Source organism: Gadus chalcogrammus, chromosome 9, assembly GCF_026213295.1.
Source record: "Gadus chalcogrammus isolate NIFS_2021 chromosome 9, NIFS_Gcha_1.0, whole genome shotgun sequence".
Classification (NCBI taxonomy): Eukaryota; Metazoa; Chordata; class Actinopteri; order Gadiformes; family Gadidae; genus Gadus; species Gadus chalcogrammus.
The window spans coordinates 10953548-10964252 of NC_079420.1; the positions used below are offsets into that span (position 1 = coordinate 10953548).

Genomic DNA, 10705 nt, shown 5'->3' on the forward strand with positions numbered 1-10705 from the left:
CAGGAGGCGTAGCTACTTTCGATGAAGGAGGTGGAGGTGGTGGGGCTGATGGTGGAGGGTGAAGGGCAGCGAAGCTATTAGTGTGTGAAACAGATACCCCCCCGCTCCTTCTGTACAGTGCTCCGTCTCAGAGGCGGAGCGAGCTCAGAGGTGGTGTCGCTCCTGACTACAGGGTGGTGCTTCTCCGTTGTTTTACATCTCTTTTCTAACCAGCGGCCACTCAAAGGCCTTTACAACACTGCTAACATTCACCGTCGGCGGAGTCGACCACGCAGGGCGACAGCCAGCCTGTCGGGAGCAGTCAGGGCGAGGTGTCTTGCTCAGGGACACCTCGACACTCCGCTAGGAGGAGCAGGGGATCGTACTAGCAACCTTCGGGTTACCAGCCAACCCGCTCTACCAGTCTGCATTCATTACCGGCTCCAAATGTATTGTGTGGTGGTCAGCATTTCTCAGGGATAAGAAGTTCCTTGAAGGGAGTGAGGGAAAGTGTCGACCACCTTTGTGTTTCAGCAACAATCACTGACGCGTCAGACCTACAGCCACAGAATCACAACAACTTCAGAGTCATGAATAGAAATAGATTTTATTTTTGCTTAGGCATAATTTACTTTTGTAGCTTTCTGAGACCTTAAATTTGTCGAGGTGTTACACACACAGGAACCAAAAGGCTAGTCAATAAAGAGAAAATAAGATTCAACATTTCTAAATGTTCACCAATGATAACATACAATGTCTTTTAATCTAAACATATCTGTAAAATCAAATTTGTTCTACCATCTCTAAAAAAATAAATATATTGCTTTATTCCAGGTGCTTTTAAAAAAACCTCCTAAAACTGTACTTTTAGAAAAATGTCATATTCAGTTATAATACAGCTTATGTACATTGTTGTGGTTCGGCGTAGCAAAATAAATGTAAGACATCGCTCAATTCTACGAATTTGTTTGTTTTAACATAAAACATTGATCCATCACTACAGCTTTATGTTACAAAGGACATAAAGACCAGATGTTGAGAGAGGTCCAACACACCAGCAGTACGGCTCTCAGACTCCGAGGGGCGACTGTGATACTAGCTGCTACCAGCTAGCCTTTAGCCTTTAGCCTTTAGCATTTAGCTGGCGTCCCAAAGCCACCTTCAGGACGAGGGTCTGTGTCTTTGAGGAGCAGGTCATGTAAGGATGGGTTTAAACCAGAAGCTTTTGGCTGGGAGTCAGACACACAAACACACACTCTACTAACTAACAACTAACCAGCTATCCGGCCCCTAACTATCTGGCCCTAACTATCTGGCCCCTAACTAGGGGGCCCTTAGCTATCCGGCCCCTAACTATTTGGCCCTAACTATCGGGCCCTTAACTATTCGGCCCCTAACTATCTGGCCCCAACCTGACAGAATGTAGAGATTCCAGCTCTCAGGAACGTCAGTGAGAATGTCTGGCCGTCTGATTGGCCAGTTCAGACGTCGGTGTCGACGGGGGGCAGGGCCTCCAAGCCGGGGGAGAGCGAATCCTGGCTGTGGGTGGAGCTTATCCCTGTGTCCGAGTCCGTGTCCGTGATGTCCGTCGGACCCCCGCCGTGTTTCAGCCTCACGGTCGCCGGGGCAACGGAGCAGCGCACAGAGCTCTGAGCGGGTCCCGGACCGGGTCCCGCCCCCGGGTCGGGGCCAGGCCCCCCGGCCTCCTCCCCCCCGCTCCCCAGCTGCAGGGAGCCGAGCTGGGCCGCCAGCTGCCAGGCCTCCTGGTCCCGCGCGGCGGCGGCGTCCTGGTGCAGCCGGAGGGCGTGGTCCAGCTGGGAGCCCTCGCGGTGCAGGGCCACGCCCTCCAGCAGGCTGCGCTGCAGTTCGCCCCGCACCGCCTCCAGCTCCGCCGCGTAGAACGCCGCGTCCGCCGCCGCCTCCGCCTCCGAGACCCCGGGGCCCGCCGCCTCTGCCGCCGCCGCCGCCACTTCCTCCTGGGGGCCCGGGGGCCAGACCGCCGGGCCCCCGGCGGCGGCGGCGGCCAGCTCCAGGTCGATGTCCCGGGACAGCTGCAGGATGAGGTCCTGGTGCCGCCGGACCTGCAGCCCCAGCTGGTCCAGCCCGTCCTCAGCGCAGCGCAGGTACCGCTGGAGCTCCTCCTCCTCCTCCGGGGTCTGAGGGACCCCCGCCTCCGGGGCCTCCGGAGCCCCCGGGGCCCCCGCGCCCCGCGAGCACAGCTCGGTCCGCCGCAGGTCCAGGTCCAGGTCCCTGAGCTGCCGGTCCTGCTCCCGGAGCGTGTGGTCCTGTGCCAGAATGAGCTGGACCATGCGGTCCACCTCCGCCGCCCCGGGGGGGGCTGCGGGGGGGGTCCTGTGAAGCTTCTCCAGCTTGCGGAAGGCCTTCTTCACCATGCGCTTCTGCCGCTCCTCGCCCAGCGGCTGGGGGCCCCCGCCCCGCTCCGCCCTCTTGGGCCGGGCCCCCGGGGGCCGGGGCCCCTCGGGCGGGCCCTTCCGGCTGCTCCGAGCCACGAAGTCGCTGACCCGGACCAGGTGGAAGTGGATGAGGGGCTTCTGGTCCCCCCAGGCGCTCCACAAGCGCAGGATGCGCGTGAGGGGCGGCAGGGCGCGCTCCAGGCCCTTCCAGCGCTCCACCAGGCAGAAGTCCTGGGCCTCGCCGCGGAGCCCCCCGGGGGGGGCCCTCTGGCCCTCAGGGGAGCCCTGTTGGCCCTCAGGGGCCCCCCTGTGGTCCTCCAGCAGGGCCTGCACCATGTCGGCGCATGTGGTGTGCTTGGTGACGCCGCAGACCACTTTCTCCTGGCCGCACACGGTAATCTGAATCTCCTTCCCCGCGGCGGTGGCCTCCCTCTCCTTTGTCCTGGGAACAGAGAGCGGAGACCGTCAGCGGAGGAATGCAGAGGAGCTGGTCTCAGTTCACACCATTAGCTCCCAACGCCACAGCCCTGCACGCTAATTATTCCTACTCCACTGCATTGTTGAGCGCCAGATCCTGATAGGTTAATATAACGTACCGAGGGCGTGCGTTCTTCTCTAATAACACGACAGCTCTGCCTTTTTACGGTTACACAACAATGCACGACAACTACCGTGTTTACAACAATGGCCCGAATAGAAATGTGGAGCAGATGTTTCCTTCAGCGCAGAAACGATACGCTCCACACAGCGTGGAACAATGCAAACATGACATTATAAATGGGAAACTTGGATCCAACCAAGCTGGTAACTGTACAACAGGAAAAGACTGCTGGAATGTGTCGTATAATGTACTGGAAATAATAATGTACTGTAGTAGTGAGCAACCTTTAGTTTACTTCTCTGTTCCTTGAACTTGGGACAAAGTTTGCCATTATTGTAACTCAACGTTACTCAACGGACTTTATTCAATCACCCTATCTACTCCTCATGAAACACTTTACCAATTTAAGAGAGTTTGATTGATTGTGGATTCATATATTCCAATGATCTGTCACTTTGAGGACTTACATCAAAGACTATAAATGGAAATAATTGTAGTTAATTGCAGACTTATCTGTACTTTCACACCCTAATTATGGGTTTTGTTTTGGCCTTTCTTCACACAACAGTCTAACAGCGCTGAGTATTCATGGTTTGAACGCTAGATACCGATGCTTGCTGAAGTCAATTTATCGTTTTATCAAGGTGACATCGCCAGATAACGATGCATTCCACACTTAATGCACAACACCAACATTAAGACGGCGATAATCATCCAGTGATTTTGCTTTATCAAAGTGTGAGAATGCTTCTGGTTCGGGTGGCGGTGTGAACAGCTTCGTATCTGATCTGGGCTCTGGATCTACGCTCTGTTCTGTGAGAACCAGGGCTGAGTGGAGAACCTCTGATCACTGATCGTTAGGAGGGGCAGCATGTGAGCCCCCACACAACGAGCAACCCACATGGAGAACCTCACATGGAGAACCAAGGAACCTCACATGGAGAACCAATGAACCTCACATGGAGAACAGGCTGAACCTCACATGGAGAACCAAGGAACCTCACATGGAGAACCAAGGAACCTCACATGGAGAACCAAGGAACCTCACATGGAGAACCAAGGAACCTTACATGGAGAACCAAGGAACCTCACATGGAGAACAGACTGAACACATGGAGAACCAAGGAACCTCACATGGAGAACCAAGGAACCTCACATGGAGAACAGGCTGAACACATGGAGAACAGGCTGAACACACATGGAGAACACCAGCGTCCTCTGAAAGCATCAGAACTACTGCTGGGATATTAATAGCTGCGGGCACGGCCCTTTGAACAGGCTGATATGTTATTTGTTTTGGTTTCCACTTGGCATTAAAGACACCCCACACACACACACACACACACACACACACACACACACACACACACACACACACACACACACACACACACACACACACACACACACACACACACACACACACTCACACACACACAAGTGGGGCATTGTTTGTGTGTCTGACGAGCGGAGGAATGCGATACGAGAGCAACAAAGCTCGGGGCTGGTTAATGGACACCCTTGGAAACAAGCAGAGAAAGGCAAATACCTGAGCTCTGTGGCAGCGCACAGCAAACAAGTCAAGCGTCGGTCGACACGGACGACCAGGACGACTTTCACCCCCCCCCATCCCCTCCCCCTGCCCACCCGCTCTTCCTCTTCCTCCGCTAGCTCTTCCTCTCGGACCCCCACCCCCCTACTGCACCTCGTGCGGGGCTGGAGGAGGGTTCCCACGGAGGCGCTCACTCTTCAGATGTCTAAGGGTCCTCAGAGGGATTCCCACGATCCCACCACGCCGTCCCCTGACCTCCAGACCGCTGGGGGGCGAGGAGTGGACCCCGGCCAAGGCAGGAGAGGAGTGGAGGACGAGGGGAAGGGAACGGATGGTGGAGACCGGCAGAAAAATGAAGCCATCAGATAGAGACAGAGGCCAAAGAAAGGACCAGAAGAAACTGAAGAAGATGAAGAATAAATGAAGATGGACAGAAGCGCTCCACCCTGATGGGCCCCACCAGAGAGGGTGGAGCAGGCAGCGGTGGAGCAGGCGGTGGTGAAGGTAGAGCAGGCGGTGGTGAAGGTGGAGCAGGCGGCGGTGGAGCAGGCGGCTGTGAAGGTGGAGCAGGCGGTGGTGGAGCAGGCGGCGGTGGAGCAGGCGGCTGTGAAGGTGGAGCAGGCGGTGGTGGAGCAGGCGGCGGTGGAGCAGGCGGCGGTGAAGGTGGAGCAGGCGGTGGTGGAGCAGGCGGCGGTGGAGCAGGCGGCGGTGGAGCAGGCGGTGGTGATGCGGTGCCTCTGGGCCAGGCAGGTGAATAAACAGGCGGCGTCATGAGGGGCTGAAGAGGGCTGAGGTAGGGGGGGTGGGGGGCTGCAGAGGGCTGAGGTAGGGGGGGTGGGGGGCTGCAGAGGGCTGATGTAGGGGGGGTGGGGGGCTGCAGAGGGCTGAGGTAGGGGGGGTGGGGGGCTGCAGAGGGCTGAGGTAGGGGGGGTGGGGGGCTGCAGAGGGCTGATGTAGGGGGGGTGGGGGGCTGCAGGGGGCTGATGTAGGGGGGGTGGGGGGCTGCAGAGGGCTGATGTAGGGGGGGTGGGGGGCTCTTTTGTGCAGCAGGATGCCGGTTCCACCAGGGCGGGGAAACACCTGGATCTACCCCCAGCCCGCCACAATCAGCTCCGCTCCAGCCACTTCCTGCCACTTCCTGCCCCCCCCCCCCCCTCGCTGGGCTGGGCGGAGGGGGGCTGGCCGTGCCGTTGTGAGGTTGCAGTATTATTATGTGTGAGGTCATGGAGCACAGGTGTGGGCTGATGAGAGCTCCTCTGGTTCGTATTGTCCCGAGCAGCTGCTGTTGACGTACTGAAGGAAACGTAACGGCGCGATGACACTGGTCCACATGGAACCCAGTTTGAACAAACCTTTGGCCTGGCACTAGAGCTGCCTCACATTTCACATTTCATAACGTCAACTGTTTATGGATCCCAGGTTTGATGCGGGGCTGGGAGAGCGAATGCGTCAGGTGTGCGATCACAGATCAGTCCCCCTTCACCGCAGACATGGCTCTTGTGAAACTTCTGTCACCACAGATTGCAACAGACAGATATTAGCTCTCCTCCTCTCTGCTTTCTCCTCTCCTCTCCTTTCTCCTCTCCTTCTTCTCTCCTCTCTTCTCCTCTCCTCTCTCCTCGTCTCTTCTCTTTCCCCCTTTCTGAATTGATTCCCATTGAACTTTACTTTATTAATCTATTTTATTTTTGCTTTTTATCGATCCACCGACTTTTCCACCTCCCTAAAATGTAAAAAAAAAAGTAATTTTGTTTGCAAACGTTCCCAAATTGAAAATGTGCATAAAAACAGAAGGATGTAAACAACATTGGACTGCATTGATACAGCATTTTTTTAACCAGTGGACCCTCAAAGCGCTTAACAATATTGCCTAACATTCAACCATTCATGCACACATTCACACACCAACGGTGGAGTCAGTCCCGACATTCAGCTAGGTGGAGCCAGGGAACGAACTAGCAAACTTCCTGTTCCCAGCCACCCCTCTCTACCTCCTGAGTCCCATTCCGCCTTTGATACCAGGAGTGATCTCCAGTCACGCAGAGTGATATGACCTATACCAGGAACCATGATACCAGGAGGGAGGCGTCCCATGCTGGGAGCCATATGAAGGTTATGGCTGTTTGCGGGGACAAGTCCAGGCAGGCAACGGAGGGTTCGGCGAGTCGTGAGGTATTGGCAGGCGATTCCACCTCACTGTAAAATGTAAACTGGATTGATGAAGCGTGGGAGCGCAGAGGAAGCAGACCGTGATGTGAAGCGACAGTTGAGGAGATTCAACTTAGCACTCGTTAGCTTCAATGTAGCCCTCATTAGCCTCAACGTAGCCCTTGTATGCCTCAACGTAGCCCTTGTTAGCATCAATGTAGCCCCCATTGGTGTAAACGAAGCCCTCGTTAGCCTCAGCGTAACACATGTTTGTGTCAACGTAGCCCTCATTAGCTTCAACGTAGCCCTCGTTAGCCTCGTCTCGTTAACTGTAGGAGACTGAATTCAGGTCAAGTCCGTTGGAGTTTCCTCCGACAACCGCTGGTCGCAGCACTGGCTCACCTATAGCCAGGAAAGTAGAAGTCCTGCCTGCATGTTCCACTCTGAGCTCAACCGGGTTCAGTTCTTGAGGAAACACAGGACCCATGGCTCCTGGCTCAGGCTAATTGGCCCCTGCCAGCCAAGGGCCAATTAGCCAAGAGCCAATCAGCCAAGGGCCAAAACTGTTTTCCACAGAGTGAGTGTGGGGGAGAGAGAGAGAGAGAGAGAGAGAGAGAGAGAGAGAGAGAGAGAGAGAGAGAGAGAGAGAGAGAGAGAGAGAGAGAGAGAGAGAGGGGGGAGGGAGGGGGAGAGAGGGGGAGATAAGGCTGGAGAGTGTCTATCTCTGTCTGAACATGAGGTGTATCCTGTTGCACTTATCTCAGAGAGGATGGACTGCTGAGGAAATAACATGCGCTTTAATCTCGTCCAATCTGGTCGAGTTCATCTCTAGGATGACTCCCAGCCTGGCAGACTAAACACACATACGCAAACACACACACACACACACACACACACACACACACACACACACACACACACACACACACACACGCACACACACACACACACACACCAGCCCTTTTCTCAAAATACACACACACGCACACACAAACAGACACACACACACATACACACGCAGACCAGCCCTGTTCTCAAATACACACGCACGCACGCACGCACGCACGCACGCACGAGCACACACACACACACACACACACACACACACACACACACACACACACACACACACACACACACACACACACACACACACACACACACATACTCACACATACATAAACCCAGCCTCCCTTGCTCCAAACACACACAGTTTACTTCACTTATTACCCACAAAACAAACCCATGCAAACACACACATATGCACGGACACCAAAAGGCAGGCCTCCCTTAAGGGACCCTCTCGTCTCCGTGTGACCATGTGACCAGCGCTGACCAATTGAACCCCCGCTCATGGGGGGAGTGGTCTCCAGCCGCTGGGAGATGATCGCTGTCAGCCTTCACGCGCCACGCTACCCCTCGACCACGGAGGACCTGACCCAAGGTAAGACTCGGTTGAGGTGAGCTCTCCTCTTCCTCCATCACCCACGACAGACAGGAGGCAGTGTTGCCAGGTTGGGCCAGGCTTGGTGGGAAATCTGTCCCAATCTGGCAACACTGACAGGAGGACGGTGTGGTCAGACCCCCAGCGCTCTAGAGACACCAGAGACACGTCCGTCTGCGTCGCTCGGTGAAGCCTCGCTTTGCTCCTGATCTCAGGAGGACGAGGAGAAGAGAGCAGGGGGAGAGGATGCACTCAGCGCTCCCCAGGGTCTGAGCGGTGGTTCGGGGATTCCCTCGGGTCCTCACATCACTGGGAGACGTCTCTCATTCCACTGGGAGCCGAGCCGACCGAACTACAGCGACTGGCGTCGTTTGATCGCTCACTCTTAAACGTTCATCAATCAGCACGGGGCCATCAGCACTGTGTGATTAGGTTTCACTTAAAAAGAGTTCTCCTCACGTCTCCGCTGAGTGGGTCAGACCCCCCCCCCCCCCCCCCCCTAGCTGAGTTTGGGGGGGGGGGGGGGGGGGCCTGAATCCATAAGTGGAGGAGGAGTCAGTGAAAAACGGTGTTTGCCATATGTGTAGATGGGAACACTGGAGGTAATTACAGGTGTTACAATAATTACTACACGACGTGAAGCTGTCTGACGCAGGCTGGCTCGTGGCCCGTGCCAGACCGTTTGAACTCATCAAAGATCTGCTCAGCTGTGTGTGCAGAAAATAGAGACAGTCTGCCGCTCTGTATACGCGTTTAACTGCAATTTAATACAAAGCCCAAGAGTACAGGGAGCGTCTCCAAATTAAAGCTGGAGAATTAAACGGAGCGTGAAACGCCTTCTGAGGACGCAACGCAGCCATGCAGAGCAGAGTTTTACACTATTGTGAAAGAGGTTAAAACATGGAACAAAAGGCGTAAAATGTCATAAAAGGCGTTTAGAACTCTCAGTGTTTACACTTATAGTTGAAACACATCACACGTTTTGCAGCCAAAAATACAGATTTGATCCGTAGATTGAAATCTACAGATAGAATCAATTCATCATATCTTTCAAAATATTGACCAGAGGCCTGTAGGGTGTGTGTCTTAATGCCAAGTGCAGCACAAACGAAAACACGCACATGCACACGCACGCGCGCGCGCGTTCACACACACACACACACACACACACACACACACACACACACACACACACACACACACACACACACACACACACACACACACACACAAGATGTTATATTTTGCACAAATCGCTTATTGATCCTGACATCAGTGACTCCAGCACACGTCATCGTGCGATACGCTTTAAAGATTAAACAACTTTCTAATGTTGCCATTGTTGCTGAAACGTGAACGTAAATCAGACGTATAGGCCTACGACAATGAGTCCAGGTTCGGCCTGAGCTCACGCCAGAATGTGATGGGAATCAAACGAGAGTTCACATCGTATTCCCAACCAGACCTGATGGTCGGTGCGTCGTGCGTAACAGACAGAGAATACACCTTCTTCACTCTAATCCCACTACCTGTGGTTACTTTAGTTCTTATTTACCCGTAGTTCTCATGTAGTTCATCACATTACCCTTAGTTCTCTATTCGTAGTTCATCAAATTACCCGTAGTTCTCATGTAGTTCATCACATTACCCTAAGTTCTCAGTTCTCATCATGTAGGCTAGTAATCATGTAGTTCATCACATTACCCGTAGTTCCCATCACGTTACCTGTTGTTTTTGAGGCGCGCTTTGAGGAAACCTTTTCCAAACGGAGCCATGTCTCTCAGGTCAGCAGAGTAAAATCCGAGTTAAACCGAGTTAAACTCCCTGCATGGCGGGTCCGGGCGGAGGTCTGCTGGGGAGGGCTGGCTCTGTCCCCTCTGAGGAGTGCTGAGGCTGTCCCGTCTGAAGGCTGAGGCTGTCCCGCCTGGGGAGGGCTCTGACCCGTATGAGGGCTGGCTCTGTCCCGAGTCTGAGGAACCGAAATTTGCGTTCTTATTCGATCTCGCTACAACCGTTTACGTCGGAACCGGTGCCCTACTGGAACCGAGTTTCGGTGCTCAACCCTAGTCCCGACTAGGGGGGGCTGGCTCTGTCCCGTCTGAGGAGAGCTCTGTCCCGTCTGAGGATGGCTGAGGCTGTCCCGTCTGGGGAGGGCTGGCTCTGTCCCGTCTGAGGTGGGCTGAGGCTGTCCCGTCTGGGGAGGGCTGAGGCTGTCCCGTCTTAGGGCTGGCTCTGTCCCGTGTGAGGAGGGCTCTGTCAGGTCGCTGCTGCTCTGCCGAACCCGCCCATCCCAAATGAGGGTGGCGTTAAGACTGTGATTTACGAGGTCGACCCAACTCTGCTCCGTGAAGGAAGCCGAGACTTCAACCTGTTATTCTACTGCCGCAAAACAGGCCGGGTGGTTCACATCGATGTACGAGGTGGACTAACGCGCTATAGGATAATGATGACGTTCAGACAACATCACCGACAGCAGCATGAAAGTTCATGTCTAGTCTCTGTATTTCTTTGCAAAGAAACTATTTCAGTATAACTAACACTATAACCACGTAGGCTTCACATGCGAA

At 54.5% G+C, this 10705-nt stretch overlaps 1 protein-coding gene across 1 annotated transcript; it reads right to left on the bottom strand.

Annotated features, from left to right (window-relative positions):
* Nucleotides 1-107: 107 nt before the first annotated feature.
* Nucleotides 108-10447, bottom strand: rassf9 (Ras association domain family member 9). Its single transcript, XM_056599347.1, has 2 exons — nucleotides 9864-10447; nucleotides 108-2835 (listed from the first exon to the last, which is right to left on the bottom strand). Exons 1-2 carry the CDS (start codon nucleotides 9911-9913, stop codon nucleotides 1461-1463), a joined length of 1425 nt encoding a protein of 474 aa, XP_056455322.1. The 5' UTR covers nucleotides 9914-10447; the 3' UTR covers nucleotides 108-1460.
* Nucleotides 10448-10705: the final 258 nt, after the last annotated feature.

Coding starts and splice junctions, on each gene's coding strand:
- rassf9 (XM_056599347.1), bottom strand. CDS start 9,913: ATGGCTCCGTTTGGAAAAGGTTTCCTCAAAGCGCGCCTCAAAAACAAC. Junction 2,836..9,863: donor GCGCGCCTCAAAAACAACAG/GTAACGTGATGG, acceptor CTCTGTTCCCAG/GACAAAGGAGAGGGAGGCCA.